Raw genomic sequence first — 26,328 nt, 5'->3', positions numbered from 1 at the left:
ACTTTGACCTCTCTCACTCTATCTCAATGCTTCGCTTCTCTTCTCTCTCAGCGTGAACAAACAAGCATTGAGCCGCCAATATCTGACACAAACACACACACACACACACTGCGCGCGCCTGCAGCACCGGTTTAAAAGTGCTGCCAAACACATCGCGCGCATTACATCTCCTCCAGTATCTGCACAGAGAAAGCAATGTCCCCCTCTCCTCGCGCCGCTACTGATGCGCTCGAGGAAGTCCGGTGATTGGAAGTCCCAATTGGAAGTCCCAATCACCAGCAGACATGCGAGGTGCGTGTCTATGGCTGTCCCTCACCTATTTGGCCGCCAGCCCCGACGGGTTGGGGGCACGGGAATACAGCAACTCAACCGTTATCGGCGGGGTTCTATTTGTGGACGCAGAAGGGCTGTTGAACCTCTCAGACCCATACACGTCCAACCGGACCAATGTCTTCTCGCTGGACCTGGACGAGGGCACGCTCGCGGACTGGCACTCAATGGCGGGTAAAAAGCGCTACGGGGGAGAGTCCCAGAACGCGACCGTGAAATCCCTACTGGTCGTGGCTTACTCTTTCATCATTGTCATCTCGCTGTTCGGAAACACGCTGGTGTGCCATGTGGTGATCAAGAACAAGCGGATGCACTCCGCCACGAGCCTGTTCATCATTAACCTTGCGGTGGCAGACATTCTCATCACGTTGCTCAACATGCCCTTTACTTTGGTGCGATTCGCACACAGGCACAACACACATCACAGATGATTACACACACACACACACACACACACCTTCGATGTTTTGTTGTTTTAAGAGCGTCTGAGATTCTTGCGGTATAAAAATGTAATAGTTTACTGCTACCTTTTTCATCATGGTAGATCAGTGGTTATCTCAGGAAGGGAAAGAACGAATAGGTTTTAAAATCCATTTGAACGAATTATTCACAGATGGTTTGGATGATGTGTGAGGGTTATCTGTCAGTGTTAAATCGATCTATTACGCGTATGGATAGGAAAGCTCCAGCCTTTCATCACTCCATCATGCCAGTAAAAAAACGCCCTCGACAACATGCCTGTGTGGTCTCCCTCAGGTTCGCTTTGTGAACAGCAGCTGGGGGTTCGGGAAGGGTATGTGCCATATCAGCCGGTTCGTCCAGTACTGCTCCCTGCACGTATCCACACTCACTCTCACGGCAATCGCGCTGGACAGACGCCAGGTAGGGCAACAGTCATGCATACAATTGGTGAATGTCGGGTATGTGCTTCGTCTAATTAAAGTGTTGCAGTTTGCTTAGTCTAGCAAAATAACATCTGTAAAGGAAAGCTGTTAGGAAAGTGGGTCAAGCGTCAGCACGCGAAAGCGCAAAGGGGAGCTGTCCACGCGGCAATTCTGCCTTAGCTCATGCGGTGAATCAAATAGACTCGCTAATTGTCAGCTTGTTACTAGTGAATCACCAGGCTGACCGTTCGATACAGGCAACGAAAAGCCAACTATTATGTTGTTGTGTCCACATAGAAATACATTTTTAGGGATAGGTCTATTTCAATGGAGCATGACAATAGATGTAACATACATTTATTGGTTTATGGCCATAGTTTGAGGGACAAGACAGCTCCCAAGCTATAGGGACAAGTGTGTTATTTTCTGGCGTCTGCTGTAGTCTTATCCTTTCAATATAATTCATATCTGATGGTTTTCAGATCAAGTTGTTTTTCATAGAGTTGTATTGGATATGAGTCTACTATGTATCAATGAGCTCTTCAATGAGCTACAGAGCTCAAGCTGAGTTTGAGTACGATTTCTTTTTTCTCAAACCGAAAGTGTGGCTTGTAAGGGAGGAGTGTGTAACAGAGAATAGCAGCAGGTGTGTGTAATGGATTGTGTGTCTTGGAGAATGTGTGCGGTCTGGTGTGTATAATGCGGCCTGATAAAAACACTTTGTTTGTGTGTGTGCAGGTCATTCTCCACCCTCTGAGGCCCCGCATGTCCCCGACTCGCGGCGTTGTGTGTGTGATTCTCATCTGGGTCATGGCCAGCTGCTTCTCCTTGCCTCATGCTATCTACCAGAAGCTGCTAACCTTCGTGTACAGGTACACACACACACACACAAGTACACAAACACACTTTACCTTCGTGTACAGGTGCCCCCCCCCCCACACACAATAAATCGAAAGAACAAACACTTCACTTTCATGCACAGATACACACACACACACACACACACACACACACACACACACACACACACACACACACACACACACACACACACACACACACACACGCACACACACACACACACACACACACACACACACACACACACACACACACACACACACACACACACTATATTGATCAACCAAACACCACCTTTGTGTACACAATACCCACAAGGTATTATTCTCTCACACGTCTCTCTTCCCTCCAGCCTCTCTCACTCTCCCTCTCACTACATTTCTCATTAGACATTTTGTTTTGGGGTTTCCAATATTGTTCCAATATTGTTGACTTTTCACAAGTGTATTCTTCCCTGTGCAATACTCATAGCTGGTTATGGGGTCTCTCTCGTTTTCCTCTCCCTCCCTCCTTTCATTCTCCTTCTCACACTCCCCCATCTTCCCCTCCTTCTCACTCCCTCTCCCTTCTCTCTCCACCCCCCCCCCCCCCCCCTCTCTCTCTCTCTCTCTCTCAGTAAGGAGAAGGTGCGCAGCCTTTGCGTCCCCGACTTCCCTGAGCCCTCTGACGTCTACTGGCAGTGCATCGACCTCCTCACCTTCATCCTCCTCTACGTCCTACCCCTCCTCATCATCACCGCCGCCTACTCAACCGTGGCTCGCCGCCTGTGGCGCCGTAATGCTATCGGGGACACCACCACTGCGCAGTTCGCTGTGCAGCGGCGGAAGCGGCGGCGCACCCTGGCTATGTTGTTGGCGGTTGTTGGGGTGTTCGCGGTATGCTGGTTCCCTCTGAACTGCTACGTGGTGCTTCTCTCCAGCCAGGCCATTCAGTCATCCAATGCCTTGTATTTCTGTTTTCATTGGCTGGCGATGAGCTCAACGTGTTACAATCCCTTCATCTACTGTTGCCTGAACCCCGCCTTCCGCCAGGAGCTAAGGCTGCTATTGGGCATGTGCCAGAGGAGGGGGCGTGGAGGGGTGGGGCCGGTGCTGGTGGCTCCGCCCTCCTGCGCACCCTGCCACAGAGCCGCCTGGCCGGAGAGCCGCACTGGTTCTCGGCCGAGTCACGCCTCTTCACACCCGAGCCACGCCTCTTCTCGACCAAGCCACTCCTCGTCCTCTCACCAGCCCCCTAAAGACAGGCATGTCCTTTTCTCCGCTAGACATGCCAGTAAAACAGACATCCTATCAGTGGAGCCTATAGTAGCTGTCAGTTAACTTCGACTACCAGAATGCATTTGGGTTGGGATTGAGTGAATGATTGAGTTTATTTGACAATTAAAGACGTGTAAAGTTGCTGCATTAGGTGGTGAGTCCTGTTGAAGGACTACGTTGTTAGCCAAAGACAGTGGGGGCTCTTGGACAGGAAATGTGAGATCTTTAAACTTTCATGACAGCGCCACCTTCAGGAAGAAATGTCTCACACGGATAGGAGTAGGGGTTGGGGAGGTCTAGCAACAAATGCAACACCCAAACCAGCAACTACTCTGTTAGCACATACTGTATACACTGAGTGTACAAAACAGTTAAGGACACCTTCCTAATATTGAGTTTACCCCCCCCCCCCCCCCCCTTTGCCTTCCGAACAGCCTCAGTTCCTGGGGGCATGGACTCTACAAGGTGTCAAGTGTTCAACAGGGATGCTGGCCCAAGTCGACTCTAATGCTTCCCACAGTTGTGTCAAGTTAGCTGGATGTCCTTTGGGTGGTGGGACATTCTTGATACACACAGGAAACTGTGGGTACTACCATACCCTGTTCAAAGGCACTGAATGGAACACACACACAATCCATTTCTCAATTCTCTCATGGCCTAAACATCCTTCTTTAACTTGTCTCCTCCCTTTCATCTACAATGAATGAAGTGGATTTAACAAGTGACATAAATAAGGGATCATAAGTCCTCGATGTTTCGTACACTCAGTATACATTAGCAGAACAGTATTGTCGCGGCATAGACAGTTCTGCTTTGTCTCGGGACCACGTTGCACCACAACCTGCGAAACTTCTCTGCCTCTCTTTATGTTCTGGCTCTGTCTAGTTATTTTGTCTCGCTTTCCGAATAAATCACGGACAATTATATCCGTTATTGGACATCAAAAGGCGGTGGAATTTTGTCATTTCAACAGCTGCTGTTCATTCCCAAAAAATAATATTGTCTTCATCCCCACTGATCGCCCACTACACACAGATTATTAAGTGTTGTGGTGGGTCCCTGACAGCTTTTCATTTAATTTTTGTTGAAGACAGAACTCTCTAACCAGTGGGGTTGAATACTGTGAGCGCAATATTCTGCTCCCCGAGTTTCACTGCTGCTGTCCCTTAGTTGCAGGAAGGCAAGGGGCGGATGGAGCTAGAGTTTGAAGGAACAATCTGTAACTTTCACTTCATGTCGGAAGTGCTATCCCTGCACGTTTTGTATACTGTGGCGTTGGGTCTCGCTCGGCAAATGTAACTGAAGGTGACCCACAGAATTTCAGTAACTCTGTAGCAGGTTCTGTGCATTTGCCAAGATCCACTCCTAATGTTTGCAAACATGTGGAGGGACAGCGCTTTTAACCATTGACTGTAAACGAAAGTAACAGACCGAACCTTTAAGATCTGATAAGAGTTTAGGACCGTGGGAAAAAGGAAAGGGGTAAGCTTTTGTGGTCCCCGAAAATGAGCAGATATGTGCACCACGTCATTGCGGTCTCTCGCTCTGCTGTGTGGGATTCTTGCTAGCTGTCACTCAAATGGCGAGGGGCTGAAGCTCATTGGCCGGAAACTGCTAGAGGGCTGGCCCACGTGGTGGTAAATGTAGGGATTTCATGGCTAATTGACATAAAATCGTAATTCTGCTCCTAGATTTATGTACTGTATGTATACATATTGACACATCCAGCCCAAAGCGGGAGGTAAAAAAAAAAACGTTAAAAAAAACTTAGTTGCCAAAGTACCAGAGCATAAATGTATAAATGGGCTCACGAGTGGTGCAGTGGTCTAAGGCACTGCATCTCAATGCAAGAGGCATCATTACAGTCCCTGGTTTGAATCCAGGCTGGATCAGATCTGGCTGTGATTTGGAGTCACATAGGGCGGCGCACAATTGGCCCGTCTGGGTTTGGCCGGGGTAGGCCGTCATTGTAAATAAGAATTTGTTATTTTAACTGACTTGCCTAATTAAATCAATATTAAATATATATATATTTTTTTCAGTTGGATAAATACATTAAAGAAAAACATTGTAAACTATACTTGACGGAAGGAACCCTATAGGCCTGGTCAAAAGTAGTGCACTAAAGTTCGCAGGCTCAATTACAGAGAGAGCCGGCTGGTGGACAAGATGAGTCACTCATCAAAGGGTTCTGTAATACTGTTGATGGAACTGGTAACCAGACCTTGGATAACATTTTATTTGTTTACTTTAAAATACTTTGTATCCATTTTATTTAGCTGACCAGGAGTGCCAGGTGGGTGAGGTTTGCACATTTGGGACTATTCTATTGTAGGTTAAGCGAAATCAAGTGCATCTAAAGTATGTGAAAGAAAACAAGCAGCGTTTTCACCAAGACCTGACAGTGATATGAATGACAGATTTGCACGTCTGTGTCAATGTTTACTTCTTAATTCATTTGAATGTTGAGCGAACCGGGTAAAAGTGTGAGCATCTGTGACATGATGTTTACGTGTACAGATGATAATGATAGTGGTTTAAACCTGACATTCGAACATGCTTGTGTTAATGTTTGGTTTCATGGAAGTTGTTCTCGTTTTGAATGTTTTGAACGTTGACGCTAGGGTATTGTGCGATTTGGTGGTAACGTCAGGCATGAGCATCTGTAATATGATGGTTTTGTGATGTAAATGTGATGTGGCATCTGAATTGTGAATTCTTCCGTCTCTCTGTGCTTTCTGAGATCCATTGCCTTAACTCATAGTGCACATATCTTTGTGTACACGCCTTTCTCATAAAAGGCTGTACTCTCCTTTTGCGATATTTATCAATTTGTTCATGAATTAGGATTCTCCACCAAATATTGTGTTATAGATGTGTTTGTAGAATAAGATAGGTGATTCTCTTTTCAAAAGCCATTAAAGTATGCGACAACGATGGGTTGGTGTGACTCATAGACAACTGTATGGTTTTGTGCACTGTTATTTCTGAGCTCCCTTTCTTCTTCCATTAAGAGTCTCTCTGTGTGTGTGTGTAGCTAATCTTTCTGAACTCCAACTCTGCTACTATTCATGAGAGTGGGGGGGGGGGGGGGTCATTATGTCGAGGGAGCGTGAGGTCCAAGGTCAGTTACATGAATGAGTGCAGAGCATTTCACGTACGGCACATGAAATGTGGGCTCAAAGAAGCACAAATAAGGTGACGTCTGTCTGATGACCTCAAGCAAGTCCCAAAGGAATGTTGATTAACCTCCTCTGCCCCTTCACAATCAAATGACACTCAGGTTACGGAGGTATTTACGAAAAATGTGATCTTAGTCCTGCCGTGACGAACAAGTGTACTGATATTTACAATGCCTGCTAGGCTGCTATTCACAATCTATTCCAATTTTATATTCACACATTGTGGTTGCGGGGTCAATTTCAGTTTCTGTTTGAATTGTATTCTGAACAAGTCCTCATCAAAATGCAGTTAGTGCCTACCCAGTGGTTCTGAGAACCAGATGTTTCTCGGAGCAAGGTAACATCGTGGTTGTTCTATGGTTGTTATGGATACAACCTTCCCATAACCTTTCCTACAGGTTTCCTCATGGATCTACTTAAAGTAATGTTCTCAAAATGTTCAGAGAACGTTAAGAAACAAAATGTTCTTCTGTGGGAATTTTGGTACTTCAGCATAACCTTTTTGTCCAGTTTCCTCATGGTTCTATTTAAAGTCATGTTCTCGGAACGTTAAGAAAACTTACCATTAAAACCACAACAAGACATTAGTAACATTCTAAGTATATTACTGAAAACCATGTACATTCCGTTCTTAGCATCAACAAAACTCTCTCCAGCCTCTATCTTGTTAGGTGTGTTTGCCGTGCCCACTAATTGGCCACATCTAAACTTAATGAGTGCTTGTTTCCTTTGAAATAGGGTACGTTTGAATAGACTAAAATGACAAGCTCTGTATGAGTTACAAAAACATGGCATGGTAGCTCCATCCTGGTCCCAAAGTTGACTAATTCCATGGGTAGAAAGGAGAAGTTCATAGGTTCAAATCTCACTGACAACATGCTGCAATAAAAAAGAAAAGTGTTATCCTGATTAATGCCTAAATCCAGCTGCTTCTCAAAATACAATCTCAAGCATTCATTTGGTTGCTGTGCTCTGCCTTTAAGAACTGATTTGAGTTCAGGACTGTGGGAAAGAAGAAAGTGGTAAACTATACTTGACGGAAGGTGCCCTATAGGCCTGGTCAAAAGCAGTGCACTAAAGTAGAACAGGGTGCCATTTGGGAAACTGTCCACGAGATGGCTACTGGTTATATGCTACATTATGCGTTCACTTGTTGGCAATTAGGCACCGAGTAACCTCGTCTGCAGGCTCAATTACAGAGAGAGCCGGCTGGTGGACAAGATGAGTCACTCAAAGGGTTCTGTAATACTGTTGATGGAACTGGTAACCAGACCTTGGATACAATTTTATTTGTTTTCTTTAAAATACTTTGTATCCATTTTATTTAGCTGAACAGGAGCACCAAAAAGGAGCACTTTTTGACAATTATATTGTAGGGCAACGAAATCAAGAACACCCAATGTATGTGAAAGAAAACAAGTAGCGTTTCCACCAAGACCTGATGGTAATTTGAATGACAGATTTGTATATGTTTGTGTCGTTTCGTTCGTAATTCATTTGAATGTTGAGCGGACAAGGTGAAGTGTGAGCATTTGAACATGCTTGTGTTAATGTTTGGTTTCATGGAAGTTGTTCTTGTTTTGAACGTTGACGCTAGGGTATTGTGTGAGTTGATGCTAGCATCAGACATGAGCATCTGTAATATGATGTAAATGTGATGTGGGATCTGAATTGTGAATTCTTCCCTCTCTCGATCTGTGCTTTCTGAGATCCATTGACTTAGAACTCATAGTTCACATATTTTTATCGTGTACACGCCTTTCTCATAAAATACTGCACTTTCCTTTTGAGATATGTAGCAATTTGTTCATGAATTGTGATTCTCCACCAATTATTGTGTTATTCATGTGTCTGTGTTCATGGTTCCACATAAGTGATTCAAAGTTCTGTTCTTCTTTACAAACGTGTAAAATATATATTTCTACTTTACATGGTCAGCCGTGCACCAGCCAGATTGTGTTTGTGTGTGCCCATGCATGTGTGTGCGTGAGTGTGTGCAGATGCATGTGTGTGCGTGAGTGTGTGCAGATGCATGTGTGTGCGTGAGTGTGTGCAGATGCACGTGTGTACGTGAGTGTGTGCAGATGCTTGCATGTGTGGAACGGTATTGCCAAAGGGTTTGAGTTAAGTTTCTGCTCTGCTTTAGCTCCTTAGTCATGGATTGTGACTGGCTGATTGCTCTGTTAACATTTGGCCAATATGTTATTGTCCAACCCCTTTAACTTTTTCTCTTTTTCAAAAGCCATTAAAGTATGCATTAACGATGCGTTGGTGTGACTCATAGACAACTGTATGGTTTTGCGCACTGTTATTTCTGAACTCCCTTTCTTCTTCCATTATGAGTCTTTCTGTGCGTCTGCGTGTGTGTGTGTGTGTGTGTGTGTGTGTGTAGCCAATCTTTCTGAACTCCAACTCTGCTACTATTCATGAGAGTGTGTGTGTGTGTGTGGGGGGGGGGGGGGGGGGGGTCATTGTGTCGAGGGAACGTGAGGTCCAAGGTCAGTTACATGGATGAGTGCAGAGCATTTCACCTACGGCACATGAAACACCTGAAAGATGGAAATGTGGCATCAAGAAGCACAAATAAGGTGACGTCTGTCTGATGACCTCAAGCAAGTCCCAAAGGAATGTTGATTAACCTTCTCTGCCCCTTCGTAATCAAATGACACTTTCAGGATACGGAGGTATATACGAAAAATGTAATTTCTGTCCTGCTGTTGTGAACAAGTGTGTGACATTTAGCATGCCTGCTAGGCTGCTATTCACAATCTATTCCAATGTTATATTCACACATTGTGCTTGTCGGAGACAATTTCAGTTTCTGTTTGAATTGTATTCTGAACAAGTCCTCATCAAAATGCAGTTACGGTGCCTACCCAGTGGTTCTGAGAACCAGATGTTTCTCGGAGCAAGGTAAAATCGTGGTTGTTCTATGGCGCGGTGGACATTTCCAATGAAAGAGACCAGAAGGTTTGAATCTCACTGACAACATGCCACCATAAAAACAGACATGTTTTTCATGATTAATGCCTAAGCAAATGAATGTCCATATGTGCTTGGAGTACTAAGTACTAAGCAATGTACTAAGCCCAAACTAAGCCAGAAGTGTTATTAAAAGTATTATTGAATGTTATTTAATTACCTTCAAATAACCTATCATTTCCATTATCAAAACTTTCAGGTAACCATAGAGAAACGTTCTCAGAACCTCCATGCAAACAAAAAAATGAGCATTACCAGAAGAGTTAAAATTTTCACTATCGCTCTCATAACGTTTCGTTCCGTTTTAACGATCAGGTTATATATGGGAAACCAAAAACACCAATCGGTGTAAAAAAAAAGAAGCAAAGTAATCCTTTTTTAGATTAAATTTTAAGGCAACAAAATGTGAAGACTGTGAATGGTGTATCTCTTGAATCCATTGCCTTAATTCAAGGTGCACATATTTTTGTAGACCCTACCATGAAATGCTTACTTACAAGCCCTTAACCAACAATGCAGTTCAAGAAATAAAATTAATAAAATAGTTACTAAATAAACTAAAGTAGAAAAATATAATAAAATCAAAAATGAACAAAATACATTTAGATAATAACGAGGTTATATACGCGGGGTACCGGCACCGAGTGCGGGGGTACAGGTTAGTCGAGGTAGTGTGTGTGTGTGTGTGCAACTGTGTGCAACTGTGTGCAACTGTGTGCACATGCTTGTATGTGTGGGTTGATATTGCCAAAGGGTTTGAATAAAGGTTCTGTTCTGGTTTTGCTCTTACGACTGGCTGATTGTTAACTGAGCAATTGGTCAATACATTCATTATCCATCCCATTGTTGGTTTGAACTATTTCTCTTTTCAAAAGCCACATGACAAGGATGTGCTGGTGTGATTCATAGATAATGATATGGCTTTATGCACTTCCTCCATTAAGTGTGTGTGTCAGTCAATGTTTCTGAATTCCCACTCTGCTACGATTCATGTGAGTGGGAGTCATTGTGTCCAGGGAACAAGGTGTACTAGGTCAGTTATACACGATTGAGCACAGGTAATTCAATGCACAGCGCTGAAAGATGTCATTGGAAATGTGTCGACAAAGAAGCACTAACACGGTGACTTGGGGGTCTTTCTTGTGCTGCTCTGTAAGATCTACTGCCCCTGAGAGAGCGAGACCAGCGGTTAGCTTGTCCCATCATAGCCACGGGAGGTATGGGTACTGCAGCACCCCTTGAAAAATCTGAATTTAAAAAAGTGCCCTGAGCTTTTACTAGTCCTGTATTAAGCGGACCGATATAGCCGTCTGTGGTGCGGGCGACAAAAACAAATTCTGCCCCTCACACAACAACAAAAAAAGCCGCACTCCCATCTCCAAAACACCTTGTTACGGCTTTCTAGTTGTGATGAAGGAGAGTCGGACCAAACTGCAGCGTGTCGATTGCGATCCATGTTTATTTAAACAAACGTAAACACGACTAAACATGAACACTACAAAACAATAAACGAAAACCGAAAACAGCCTATACTTGTGCAAACTAACAGAGAGTACACATAGGACAGATAGGACAATCACCCACGACAAACTCAAAAAATATGGCTGCCTAAATATGGTTCCCAATCAGAGACAACGATAAGCACCTGCCTCTAATTGAGAACCACTCCAGACAGCCATAGACCTTGCTAGATAACACCACTAGCTACAATCCCAAAAACCTACACACCAAAACCCCAAGACAAAACACACCACAATACAAAAACTCCATGCCACACCCTGGCCTGACCCAATACATGAAGAAAAACACAAAATACTTAGACCAGGGCGTGACACACCTTCCTGCAGCTACAGTGCATTCGGAAAGTATTCAGACACCTTGACTTTTTCCACATTTTATTTCATTACAGGCATATTCTAGAATAGATTCAATAAAAATAAAAAACTTCATAACTCGACACAAGATACCCCATAATGACAAAGCGAAAACAGGTTTCTAGACATGTTTGCAAATATATATCACTTATTATTGATAGGTCTATCTACAGTCGTGGCCAAAAGTTTTGAGAATGACAAATTCATTTTCAAAGTCTGTGGCCTCAGTTTGTATGATGGCAATTTGCATATACTCCAGAATGTTATGAAGAGTGATCAGATGAATTGCAATTAATTCCAAAGTCCCTCTTTGCCATGCAAATGAACTGAATCCCCCCAAAACATTTCAACTGCATTTCAGCCCTGCCACAAAAGGACCAGCTGACATCATGTCAGTGATTCTCTCGTTAACACAGGTGTGAGTCATGACGAGGACATGCTGGAGATCACTCTGTCATTCTGATTGAGTTCGAATAACAGACTGGAAGCTTCAAAGGAGGTTGGTGCTTGGAATCATTGCTCTTCCTCTGTTAGTCATGGTTACCTTCAAGGAAACATGTGCCGTCATTTTTGCTTTCCACAAAAAGGGCTTCACAGGCAATGATATTGCTGCCAGTAAGATTGCACCTAAATCAACCATTTATCGGATCCTGAAGAACTTCAAGGAGAGTTCAATTGTTATGAAGAAGGCTTCAGGGCACCCAAGAAAGTCCAGCAAGCGCCAGGACCGTCTCCTAAAGTTGATTCAGCTGCGAGATCGGGGCACCACCAGTACATAGCTTGCTCAGGAATGGCAGCAGGCAGGTGTGAGTGCATCTGCATGAACAGTGAGGCGAAGACTTTTGGAGGATGGCCTGGTGTCAAGAAGGGCAGAAAAGAAGCCACCTCTCCAGGAAAAACATCAGGGACAGTTTGGTGACGAACAATGCCTTTTCCAGCATGATGGAGCACCTTACCATAAGGCAAAAGTGATAACTAAGTGGCTCGGGGAACAAAACATCGATATTTTGGGTCCATGGCCAGGAAACTCCCCAGACCTTAATCCCATTAAGAACACGTGGTCAATCCTCAAGAGGCAGGTGGACAAACAAAAACCAACAAATTCTGACAAACTCCAAACATTGATTATGCAAGAATGGGCTGCCATCAGTCAGGATGTGGCCCAGAAATTAATTGACAGCATGCCAGGGCGGATTGCAGAGGTCTTGAAAAAGAAGGGTCAACACTGCAAATATTGACTCTTTGCATCAACTTCATGCAATTGTCAATAAAAGCCTTTGACTGTATGAATTGCTTGTAATTATACTTCAGTATTCCATAGTAACATCTGACACTGAAGCAGCAAACTTTGTGAAAATTAATATTTGTGTCATTCTCAAAACTTTTGGCCACGACAGTAGCGCATTGATGTGACTCAAACTGCTGCTCTCATTTATTTGCGCCGTACAGATTGTGGTTACCATTTAAGAACCAAACTGAAGCAAACAAAGCAAAATGAGAGTTTCTATTGGAGAGGTCCCCGTATAGGTCTCTGTTTCATACCGTTTAAGAAATGTTTTGCAACAGATTCGGAGTAATGAATACGCCCCAGTGGACAGCCAGTTATTTCAACAGCTGCATAGTGTGGATCCCAGCCTATGGAATAGAAGTTTGAGTTCCTCCCTTCTAAACTCCCTTGTGGTATTGTGCTCCATACTATCAAATACAAGTTCAATTTCAGAAGACCACGAGTGGGGCTTTTATTTTCTTAATGGAAAATTACCATCTAGTTTTTTACTTTTCGGTAGTGCTCCAAGCATGCCATTCCGAGAGCAAATTCCTTTTAAACTCGAAGCAATGAGCCCAATCAACCCTTCATGACCCCCAAAAAACTAAACAAAAAACAGAGTAGGCTAATTTGTCCTTAGTTTTTGGGTTATGCTCAGGTCAAACAATTTCGCTAATCCACAGTGAGTGCACAAAACATTAGGAATACCTGCTCTTTCCATGGCATAGACTGACCAGGTGAATCCAGATGAAAGCTATGATCCTGTATTGATGTCAACTTGAATCAGTGTAGTGAAGGGAGAAGACTGGTTAAAGAAGGATTGTTAAACCTTGAGACATGGATTGTGTATGTGTGCCATTCAGAGGGAGAATAGGCAAGACATAAAATGTAAGTGCTATTAAACGGGCTATGGCAGTAGTTGCCAGGTGCACCGGTTTGTGTCAAGAACTGCAACGCTGCTGGGTTTTTCAAGCTCAACAGTTTCCCATGTATATCAAGAATGGCCCACCACCCAAAGGACATCCAGCCAACTTGACACAACTGTGGGAAGCACTGGAGTCAACATGGGCCAGCGTCCCTGTAGAGTACTGCCCTGACGAATTTATGCTGCTTTTATGGAAAAAGAGGATGAAACTCAATATTAGGACGGTGTTCCTAATGTTTTGTACACTCAAGCTATATTTCCATATTTCCTATTATTAAAGATCAAGGGGTATTAAATGAATTGGAATGACTGGAAATCTCACAGAAATGTAAATATATTGCCTAATCATAGTAGATAGCAATGGGTTAGAACAAGCCTACATAACCAACCAATAAAGTAAAATGCAACATTGATTTATCCTGCAATAGATGTCGTTCAATTGGTAATAGACATTTTTGTCTTCTTCTAATGCCTCTTCAGTAGGTTGATGTTTATTGGGATGAGTCTTGTCCTGAAGGCAGAACTGAGCAATTTCTGCTAGGAAAAACTCCCTAGAAAGGCAGGAACCTAGGAGGAAACCTAGAGAGGAACCAGGCTCTGAGGGGTGGCCTGTCCTCTTCTGGCTGTGCTGGGTGGAGATAGTATATAGCCAGGGGACAGAAAAGGGAGCGCGCCCCTATCCACATCGACAGGACCACTGTGGAGAAGGTGAAAAGCTTAAAGTTATCAGAGTATACATCACTTACAATCTGAAATGGTCCATCCACGCAGACAGTGTGATGAAGAAGGCGTAATAGTGCCTCTTCAACCTCAGGAGGCTGAAGAAATTCGGATATGCCCCTAAGACCCTTAAACTTTTACAGATGCACAATAGAAAGCATCCTATTGGGCTGTATCACCTCCTGGTACGGCAACTGCACCGTTAGCAACCGCTGGGCACTCCAGATGGTAGTGCTGTCTACCCAACGCACACTGCCTGCTCTCCAGGACCTACAGCAAAGGCCATCAAGGACATCAACCACCCGAGCCAAGGCCTGTTCACCCTGCTATCTTCCAGAAGGCGAGGTCAGTACAGGTGCATCAAAGCTGGGACCAAGAGACTGAAAAATAGCTTCTATCTCAAGGCCATCAGACTGTTAAATAGCCATCACTAGTCGGCTACCACCCGGCTACCACCAAGCCTGAACTTTAAATGCTGATGTCCCATATATTATAGACATGGAATCATTGGCCGCTATGATAATGGAACACTATTCACTTTAATAATGTTTACATACTGCTTTACTCATCTCATATGTATATACTGTATTCTAGTTAATGCCACTCTGGCATTGCTCGTCCTAATATTGATATATTTCTTAGTTCCATTCTTTTACTTTTTGTTGTGAATTACTACCACTACTGCACTGTTGGAGCTAGAAACACAAGCATTTTGCTACACCCACAATAACATCTGCTAATATGTGTATGTGACCAATAACATTGGATTTGATTTAGGGTTAGGGTTAGGTTTAAAATCAGACTTTATGACTATGGATGTGCCAGCTACTAACCTGCGCCTCTTAAGAGGAAAGTAATCAAAAAGTAACTGAATGTCAGATTACATTACTGAGTTTGAGTAATCCAAAATTGACGTTATTGATTACAATTTTGGGACAGGTAACTAGTAACTGTAACGGATTACATAGAAAGTAACCTACCCAACCCTGCTTTTCTCTGTTATTTAAATAGAAATACATGTGTAAAGCAACAACCCTCTAAACTAACAACTTTAATGTGGATAATTATCTACTCTACTTTTGTGCAAAGTTACAGCTAGGATTGGGGTCAATTCCATCGCATTTCCGCCAGAGGAACAAAACGTTCCTGTGTGTGATTGATCAGAGGTAATTTCATGTAGAAATAGGACGTTTAAGTATCTGAGCTTTCAATCACTGTGGCCCCCATTGCCATGGCAACGATTGACAGAGATGAGCAAGGATGGTAAGGATGTTTATCTTTATGGTATGCCATCACACTGACATCTTCTATCGATTACTTCCCTCAGAGAGGGTGGGACGTTGTCAATCATCCAGCACATTATTTAGCACATTATCAAACCATTTTCCTATATCTTGTTTTGAGATGAAGTGGTGAACAAGCTTATTGCAGCCAAGTTGTATCTATGATCGTATGCTATTGTTAGAGGTTCACCTAGGGGTCACGATTGGGGCTGTACCAAATGATGGACGTATTAGAATAATTGATTATGCTTATGTTGTATTAATAGAAGGGGAGGAGTTATAAGACCCACCCCCCCCTCCTTACATTTATAGGGTCCTAGACTACAGATTAGTAATATATATACATGATGAGGTTTTAATTTTGTTCCACAGTTGTTTTCTAGTTCTCGCTCTGCCTCTTATAAAGAGACCCCTCTGAGAAATGTGTGACTGAGACAGAACTCTGCAGGTGAGTGTAGGAGATAAGACTAGTCAGACATTCCACTATAAATCAACTTGGACATTTACTGCTAAGCTTTTAGATAACACAATAAAAGCCTTGTTTATATAGCTGTGTAAGCATTGTTTTGGTCTCACGAGTAAAAGATAATGACGTAGGCAGTGACATCACTTCGGGTTTGATAAAATAACATGGCACCTTTTCTTTGATGCAGAACTTACTCGGAAACATGCGTGCTATGTTCCTGATTGTCAACTTCTGTCTGCAATTGCATTAATAAAGGTTTTTGAATGATTTAATTAAAGATATTGTCATAATGCTAATTTCACCAATGATTGACAAGGGCAGAGGAACGAACCCTAACACTATCCATGTTTTTTGTATGTTATTTTTATATCTGAAGATGAATCAATGATATCAGGCCACACACGGCCATGATTAGACACACCTGTGTGTGTCCTTTGACACTAATATAAACTAGTGACCCGCAGTGTTTGTCATTATACCCTGATGAAAACAGCTTGTCTGTCGAAACGTTGGTAATTAAATTATTGCGTCTGAGCTCCTAGAGTGTGCGGCTCTCCTTTCATTTTTCAAACATGCATATTGGAACTGCTGTTGTTCATTAATAATTTACAGTTCACAAGCATCTGATTCGCTAAGAGAACTCTCCTATGCGTCATTATGATGAAATGCAGTAAAGTGAGCTCCAAAAGTATTGGGACATTGACACAGTGAATTTGTCTTTACTGCTATAGCCCATAGAAACACATTGAATAACACATTCATGAATGGCAAAACAGAGTCAAAAATTAAATCATAAGTAACAAGGTTTTAAAGTGTATGTCCTACTATATCTAAGAGATATAAGAAGAATCAAAATGTAAACTCATGTTTGGTCACATTATTTTTGGGACATTGGACCTCTTACGCAGTTTTTACATTATGGTACTGGGTTACCTTCAGACGACTCCCCTGAAGCTTGTGTGCGTCATAGAGCAGAACTTTCATGTTTGTGAGTCTCCCCTTTTGATACTGGTTACATATTAATTCGTAGCTCCAACGGTTCAGTCTGTGAGAAGACCTCTTCGAAATGAAGACGTTCGCGACAGAGAGTTAAGACAACTGCTGTAAAGCTTGTGGATGTTGTAGGAGTGAGTATCCCCTTTCGATATTGATGAAATATTAGTTTGTAGCTGACACTGTTAAAACCTCTTTGGGCTAGGGGGCAGTATTTTGATGTCTGGATGGAAAGCATGCCCAAAGTAAACTGCCTGTTACTCAGGCCCAGAAGCTAAGATATGCATATAATTGGTAGATTTGGATAGGAAACACACTAAAGTTTCTAAAACTGTTAAACTAATGTCTGTGAGTATAAGAGAACTGATATGACAGGCGAAACCCAGAGGACAAACCATCCCCCAAAAATGTTTTTCAGCCTACCACTGTTTCGTATGGCTGTCATGTTTATTATCAGGCAAAATCCTCCCAGATTGCAGTTCCTAGGGCTTCCACTAGATGTCAACAGTCTTAGAAAGAAAGAAAGAGTTTCAGGCTTGATTTTGGAAAAATTTGCTAGAATTTGTCGTTTTTCTAAGTGGCTCCCATTTTGTCTGTAGTGTTTTCATGTGCGTGGATGAGAGTGCGTTCTTTGTTGTTAATCTCCGGTAAAGACAATAACGATTCTCCATCTTAAATTGTATTGTTTATTTACATATTAGGGTACCTTATGTTTGATTATAAATGTTATTTGACTTGTTTGGAGAAGTTTATTGGTAACGTTTGGGATTCATTTTGTATGAATTTTGGAGGAGGGAAACCGGTGGATTATTGAATTTAGCGCGCCAGCTAAAGTGAGTTTGAGGCTATAAAGAAGGACTTTATCAAACAAAAGGACAATTTGTGATGCAGCTGGGACTTTTTGGAGTGCCAACAGAAGGAGATCTTCAAAGGTAAGGCTTTTCTTATATCACTATTTCTGACTTTCGTGGCGCACCTGCCTGTTTGAAAAATGTTTTTCATGCTTTTGTATGCGGGACGCTGTCCTCAGATAATCGCTTGGTGTCCTTTCGCCGTAAAGCCTTTTTGAAATCTGAGACAGCGGCTGGAATAACAAGAAGTTAAGTTTTATTTTGATGTATGACACTTGTATTTTCATGTATGTTAAATACTTCCATTTCCATTTCTGTAATTGGAATTTCACGCTCTGCAATTTCACCAGATGTGGTCGAGGTGAGTCGCTTGCGGAACGCCTGCACCAGAAAGGTTAATTAATAAAAAAAGTGAAAGCGTAGTTTTGGTGCTGTAGTTCTGGATGACTTTTCACTGGACAGAATGACAACTGTCAACATCCAGCTCCTTAATATTCTGCTTTACTATACAGGACCTTGGACACTTCCGTAACATTCTGCTTTGCTCTACAGGACCGTGGACAGCTCCTTAATATTCAGATTTACACTACAGGACCCTGGACAGCTCCTTAATATTCCGCTTTACTCTACAGGACCATGACAGCTCCTTAATAGTCCGCTTTACTCTACAGGACCATGGACATTTCCTTAAATATTCTGCTTTACTCTACAGGACCTTGGACAGCACCTTAATATTCCACTTTACTCTACAGGACCATGAGAAATCCCACACTCTGTTGTACTCTACAAGACCGTGACAACTCCTGCACTCTGCTCTACTCCACAGGACCATGACAACTCTGCACTCTACAGGACCCTGGACAGCGTCCTCCTGACGAGGCAGTTTTATAGCACTACCCTCCACCCTCGCAGGACCTTGGGCAGCAGCTAACCACTCGACTCTAAAGGTCTTCCAGGATCCACATGTATCCTAATACCAGAGACCAGATCCAGGACTTGAGCGGATCCGGGTCCAGAAATTCCGTATAATGTCACAGGTCTGGGACGGATCTGATATGATTGTCACAGGTCTAGGGTATGTGTAACTTTACTGACTTATCCAGAATGACCTGTACATATCCAAATGCGGCAGCTGCAGTAGAGAGAGACATGTAATAATTGCTGCTGCTCTTTTCACGAGAGTGGCAAGTGTAGCTCGTTGTTGGCCAATCATAAGTCATTAAAGCGTCATAGAGCATCCTTGTGTGGCAAAAGTTAAGAAATCTAGGATGGAAGATGGGATTAAACATTTGAAATGACAGAATTAAAAGTTAAAAGAGGAGGACTGGGTACAAACTGACAAGAGCCAGTAGGTAGGCTGCTATTTAATATCCTGAATGGAGTTGTTGTTTGTAACTGTAGGTTGAGAAAGCACATGCAGCCTCAATTAGCCTAGCTAGCTACAGTAGCAGAACTAACTTCTCCCAGTTTGATGCAGTCACGACAGGTACTACTGAATCATATTACATGATAAATAACCTCTCTCTGGCAGCTATTAGTCTACTATAGCACGAGTTGTCTTGGTTGGTTGCCATCTCTCGTCTCTCCCTCTGTTCTCCCTGCTCCCTGTGTCACTAGCTAAAAGTAGCACACCCCCTCTGCCACCTGCTAGAGTGGCACTTCTCTCCCCCTCCTCTACCTTGCGCTTTATCAGCTCCGGTTAATAAAGTAGAATAAAAACGTGACTTTTCTGCTGCTTCCCTCATTCGGATCGGGGCTGGATCTGGCCAGGTCTATACAGAACCAGTCTAGTTATCCTTGGGTTCGCCTGGGACAGGGCTCTCTATTTTAAAATAGATTATTGCATATCATGTCCGGGTGGGATAGTCCCAGGTCCATTTCGGGAATGGGTACAATTTTTTGGACCCTCTACAGGGCCCTTGGACAGCTCCGAACCACTCCGTACCACAGCACCTGAAGGCACTTGGTAGTGCAATCACCCAGCTTCAGGGTATTGAGCAATCACATAACAGATATAATAGCCTGCCTCAAAAACTGCACCAATCAGAAGTTTGAAAGCCAGCATCCTCTGGCCAGCAACTGCTGGGGTCCATTCCTCTGTCCTCCTCCCTCTAAAGTGTTCAATCATGGACTGACTCATATGAAATATGGTGAAAACACCTCTGGTAAAGTATAAGGTCTTTCCACATGGCAAAAAGAAACCCTTCTTCAATGCTTTAGGTTTGGAGTTGTGCTACAAAGCAGAAAGGATGGTATAATGGTTTGTTAGCACTATTCCCAATGCCACCAATATAAATACAAAGAAGAGCAGGAAGCTCATGAAAGTGAAGTGTATTCAGAAACAAAGAGATTTTATGTAAATCAACCACAATCCCCCAACACTAAAATTAAGTTAAAATCGAAGCCCCCCCAAAAAATCCAGAGACAATGCCCAATCAATGTAGACAGCGAGCAAATACAACCAGCCGAGCAAAGGAAGAACAATAATTGCTCTTACCATGTCATTTCAGATGACTCTGTCGTGATGTGTGTTTTGTCCTATATTTTAATTTATTTTTAATCCCAGCCCCCATCCCCGCAGGAGGCCTTTTGCTAGGTCGTCACTGTCAATAAGAATGTGTTCTTAACTGACTTGCCTGGTTAAATGGTTAAAAAAAATACAAAACTATATAAGTATTCCTGTCACACCCTGACCATAGTTTGCTTTGTATGTTTCTATGTTTTGGTTGGTCAGGGTGTGATCTGAGTGGGCATTCTATGTTGGATGTCTTGTTTGTCTATTTCTATGTCTGGCCTGATATGGTTCTCAATCAGAGGCAGGTGTTAGTCATTGTCTCTGATTGGGAACCATATTTAGGTAGCCTGGGTTTCACTGTGTGTTTGTGGGTGATTATTCCTGTCTCTGTGTTTGCACCAGATAGGGCTGTTTTAGGTTTTCACTTTTCTTGTTTTGTTAGTCTGTTCATGTATAGTTGTCTTTATTAAAACCATGAATAGAAACCACGCTGCGTTTTGGTCCGCCTCTACTTCACCTAAAGAAAACCGTTACAATTCCAAACAAAAGTCAGCCATAGAAAGGAAATTGCCACCCAATAGGCCATAGAAAAGTCTGTAATCTACAATGGTAGTCCACAAGAACTTGATTCATGTTATTGAAGGTTTCCCAGCCGCAAACAAATCAGTTTTTATTTTACTGTTTTCTCCCCACCTGCCACGCCCCAATACCTATTTCACAAACCAGGAAGTGGTTTAGGGTGTTACTGTAGTAGAGAGGGGAGTGACCAGGCAGCTCCAGGGTTGTCCCTTAGGTACAGATCTAGGATCAGCTTTCCCTGCCCTAATCCTGACTTTAAATGCAAAACTCACCCAAGGTCACTGTCTAGGGTGTAACTTCCCCCTCACCGACCGAACAAAGCCTACAACCTACACCCACTTTAAAGTGTAACTACAACCCCAATTCCTTCCAGCCTTTTATTTTACTTCCTGTTGGGAAACCTGGAAAGTGGGTGTTTCATAAGAAGTCATATTTCAATGACTCATTAATAGGCACAAAACACTCTCACCCATCCTAACAAGCTCTGCCATAGTTGATACTGAGGCAAAACCTTGTCATCTGCTTCGCTGTCTGAGAGCCCTGTCATTTCCAGCCCACACACAGTCAACCTTTTTACATGCTGTTAAATCTGCATTGCAAAGTATTTAGTCAAGGTAATGTATAATTGCAACTGAAGACTGGTACTAACAGTTTTATAATTAGGAAATGTGGTGACCAAATCACAGTAAGCCAATTATCACAGTAAAGCATGACCTGTGTGTTATCATTATATAAGCGAACATGCACACACACACACACACACACACACACACACACACACACACACACACACACACACACACACACACACACACACACACACACACACACACACACACACACACACACACACACACACACACACACACACACACACACACACACACACGTATAATGCAGAGTTCACTCTGATTTACTCTTTTGGCGTCCTGTAAGAATATAGAGCTAAATCAAATCAAATCAAAACAAATTTATTTATATAGCCCTTCATACATCAGCTGATATCTCAAAGTGCTGTACAGAAACCCAGCCTAAAATACCAAACAGCAGGCAATGCAGGTGTAGAAGCACGTGGCTAGGAAAAACTCCCTAGAAAGGCCAAAACCTAGGAAGAAACCTAGAGAGGAACCAGGCTATGTGGGGAGGCCAGTCCTCTTCTGGCTGTGCCGGGTGAAGATTATAACAGAACATGGCCAAGATGTTCAAATGTTCATAAATGACCAGCATGGTCGAATAATAATAAGGCAGAACAGTTGAAACTGGAGCAGCAGCACGGCCAGGTGGACTGGGGACAGCAAGGAGTCATCATGTCAGGTAGTCCTGGGGCATTGTCCTAGGGCTCAGGTCCTCCGAGAGAGAGAAAGAAAGAGAGAAGGAGAGAATTAGAGAACGCACACTTAGATTCACACAGGACACCGAATAGGACAGGAGAAGTACTCCAGATATAACAAACTGACCCTAGCCCCCCGACACATAAACTACTGCAGCATAAATACTGGAGGCTGAGACAGGAGGGGTCAGGAGACACTGTGGCCCCATCCGAGGACACCCCCGGACAGGGCAAAACAGGAAGGATATAACCCCACCCACTTTGCCAAAGCACAGCCCCCACACCACTAGAGGGATATCTTCAACCACCAACTTACCATCCTGAGACAAGGCTGAGTATAGCCCACAAAGATCTCCGCCATGGTACAACCCAAGGGGGGGGGGTGCCAACCCAGACAGGATGACCACATCAGTGAATCAACCCACTCAGGTGACGCACCCCTTCCAGGGACGGCATGAGAGAGCCCCAGTAAGCCAGTGACTCAGCCCCTGTAATAGGGTTAGAGGCAGAGAATCCCAGTGGAAAGAGGGGAACCGGCCAGGCAGAGACAGCAAGGGCGGTTCGTTGCTCCAGAGCCTTTCCGTTCACCTTCCCACTCCTGGGCCAGACTACACTCAATCATATGACCCACTGAAGAGATGAGTCTTCAGTAAAGACTTAAAGGTTGAGACCGAGTTTGCATCTCTGACATGGGTAGGCAGACCGTTCCATAAAAATGGAGCTCTATAGGAGAAAGCCCTGCCTACAGCTATTTGCATAGAAATTCTAGGGACAATTAGGAGGCGTGCGTCTTGTGACCGTAGCGTACGTGTAGGTATGTACGGCAGGACCAAATCAGAGAGATAGGTAGGAGCAAGCCCATGTAATGCTTTGTAGGTTAGCAGTAAAACCCTGAAATCAGCCCTTGCTTTGACAGGAAGCCAGTGTAGAGAGGCTAGCACTGGAGTAATATGATCAAATTTTTTGGTTCTAGTCAGGATTCTAGCAGCCGTATTTAGCACTAACTGAAGTTTATTTAGTGCTTTATCCGGGTAGCCGGAAAGTAGAGCATTGCAGTAGTCTAACCTAGAAGTGACAAAAGCATGGATTAATTTTTCTGCATCATTTTTGGACAGAAAGTTTCTGATTTTTGCAATGTTACGTAGATGGAAAAAAGCTGTCCTTGAAATGGTCTTGATATGTTCTTCAAAAGAGAGATCAGGTCCTTCACAGTTTTATTTGAGATGACTGTACAACCATTAAGATTAATTGTCAGATTCAACGGAAAATCTCTTTGTTTCTTGGGACCTAGAACAAGCATCTCTGTTTTGTCCGAGTTTAAAAGTAGAAAGTTTGCAGCCATCCACTTCCTTATGTCTGAAACACATGCTTCTAGCAAGGGCAATTTTGGGGCTTCACCATGTTTCATTGAAATGTACAGCTGTGTGTCATCTGCATAGCAGTGAAAGTTAACATTATGTTTTCGAATAACATCCAAGAGGTAAAATATATAGTGTAAACAATAGTGGTCCTAAAACGGAACCTTGAGGAACACCGAAATTTACAGTTGATTTGTCAGAGGACAAACCATTCACAGAGACAAACTGATATCTTTCCGACAGATAAGATCTAAACCAGGCCAGAACTTGTCTGTGTAGACCAATTTGGGTTTCCAATCTCTCCAAAAGAATGTGGTGATCGATGGTATCAAAAGCAGCACTAAGGTCTAGGAGCACGAGGACAGATGCAGAGCCTCGGTCCGATGCCATTAAAATGTCATATACCACCTTCACAAGTGCCGTCTGTGCTATGATGGGGTCTAAAACCAGACTGAAGCATTTCGTATACATTGTTTGTCTTCAGGAAGGCAGTGAGTTGCTGCGCAACAGCCTTTTCTAACATTTTTGAGAGGAATGGAAGATTCGATATAGGCCGATAGTTTTTTATATTTTCTGGGTCAAGGTTTGGCTTTTTCAAGAGAGGCTTTATTACTGCCACTTTTAGTGAGTTTGGTACACATCCGGTGGATAGAGAGCCGTTTACTATGTTCAACATAGGAGGGCCAAGCACAAGAAGCAGCTCTTTCAGTAGTTTAGTTGGAATAGGGTCCAGTATGCAGCTTGAAGGTTTAGAGGCCATGATTATTTTCATCATTGTGTCAAGAGATATAGTACTAAAACACTTGAGCGTGTCTCTTGATCCTAGGTCCTGGCAGAGTTGTGCAGACTCAGGACAACTGAGCTTTGAAGGAATACGCAGATTTAAAGAGGAGTCCGTAATTTGCTTTCTAATAATCATAATCTTTTCCTCAAAGAAGTTCATGATTTTATCACTGCTAAAGTGAAAGTCATCCTCTCTTGGGGAATGCTGCTTTTTAGTTAGCTTTGCGACAGTATCAAAAAGGAATTTCGGATTGTTCTTATTTTCCTCAATCAAGTTAGAAAAATAGGATGATCGAGCAGCAGTAAGGGCTCTTCGGTACTGCACGGTACTGTCTTTCCAAGCTAGTCGGAAGACTTCCAGTTTGGTGTGGCGCCATTTCCGTTCCAATTTTCTGGAAGCTTGCTTCAGAGCTCGGGTATTTTCTGTGTACCAGGGAGCTAGTTTCTTATGAGAAATGTTTTTAGTTTTTAGGGGTACAACTGCATCTAGGGTATTGCACAAGGTTAAATTGAGTTCCTCAGTTAGGTGGTTAACTGATTTTTGTCCTCTGGCGTCCTTGGGTAGACAGAGGGAATCTGGAAGGACATCAAGGAATCTTTGTGTTGTCTGTGAATTTAAAGCACAACTTTTGATGTTCCTATGTCTGAGCAGATTATTTGTTGCAATTGCAAACGTAATAAAATGGTGGTCCGATAGTCCAGGATTATGAGGAAAAGATTAAGATCCACAACATTTATTCCATGGGACAAAACTAGGTCCAGCGTATGACTGTGACAGTGAGTGGGTCCAGAGACATGTTGGACAAAACCCACTGAGTCGATGATGGCTCCGAAAGCCTTTTGGAGTGGGTCTGTGGACTTTTCCATGTGAATATTAAAGTTACCAAAGATTAGAATATTATCTGCTATGACTACAAGGTCCGATATGAATTCAGGGAACTCAGTGAGGAACGCTGTATATGGCCCAGGAGGCCTGTAAACAGTAGCTATAAAAAGTGATTGAGTAGGCTGCATAGATTTCATGACTAGAAGCTCAAAAGACGAAAACGTCATTTTTTTTTTTGTAAATTGAAATTTGCTATCGTAAATGTTAGCAACACCTCCGCCTTTGCGGGATGCACGGGGGATGTGGTCACTGTGTAGCCAGGAGGTGAGGCCTTATTTAACACAGTAAAATTCATTAGGCTTAAGCCATGTTTCAGTCAGGCCAATCACATCAAGATTATGATCAGTGATTAATTAGTTCTCTAATTCTCTCCTTCTCTCTTTCTTTCTCTCTCTCGGAGGACCTGAGCCCTAGGACCATGCCCCAGGACTACCTGACATGATGACTCCTTGCTGTCCCCAGTCCACCTGGCCATGCTGCTGTTCCAGTTTCAACTGACCTGAGCCCTAGGACCATGCCCCAGGACTACCTGACATGATGACTCCTTGCTGTCCCCAGTCCACCTGGCCATGCTGCTGCTCCAGTTTCAACTTCCACCTGACTGTGCTGCTGCTCCAGTTTCAACTGTTCTGCCTTATTATTATTCGACCATGCTGGTCATTTATGAACATTTGAACATCTTGGCCATGTTCTGTTATAATCTCCACCCGGCACAGCCAGAAGAGGACTGGCCACCCCACATAGCCTGGTTCCTCTCTAGGTTTCTTCCTAGGTATTGGCCTTTCTAGGGAGTTTTTCCTAGCCACCGTGCTTCTACACCTGCATTGCTTGCTGTTTGGGGTTTTAGGCTGGGTTTCTGTACAGCACTTTGAGATATCAGCTGATGTACGAAGGGCTATATAAATACATTGATTTGATTTGATTTGATTTAGTTCATTGACTATAATTGCCTTTGAAGTAAGGGATCTAACATTAAGTAGCCCTATTTTGAGATGTGAGGTAT

The 26,328-nt window shown here is 43.2% G+C and overlaps 1 protein-coding gene across 1 annotated transcript; it reads left to right on the top strand.

Annotated features, from left to right (window-relative positions):
- The first annotated feature begins 144 nt into the window (after positions 1 to 144).
- LOC109901097 (probable G-protein coupled receptor 83) lies at positions 145 to 6,292 on the top strand. The gene is made up of 4 exons (XM_020497123.2): positions 145 to 722; positions 1,087 to 1,212; positions 1,953 to 2,086; positions 2,692 to 6,292. Exons 1-4 carry the CDS (start codon positions 285 to 287, stop codon positions 3,392 to 3,394), a joined length of 1,401 nt encoding a protein of 466 aa, XP_020352712.2. The 5' UTR covers positions 145 to 284; the 3' UTR covers positions 3,395 to 6,292.
- The last annotated feature ends 20,036 nt before the right edge of the window (positions 6,293 to 26,328 follow it).

The sequence above is a fragment of the Oncorhynchus kisutch genome, linkage group LG12 (assembly GCF_002021735.2).
Source record: "Oncorhynchus kisutch isolate 150728-3 linkage group LG12, Okis_V2, whole genome shotgun sequence".
Lineage (NCBI taxonomy): Eukaryota > Metazoa > Chordata > Actinopteri > Salmoniformes > Salmonidae > Oncorhynchus > Oncorhynchus kisutch.
The sequence above is the reverse complement of the archived record's forward strand: the minus strand, read 5'-3'. Positions and strand labels throughout refer to the sequence as shown.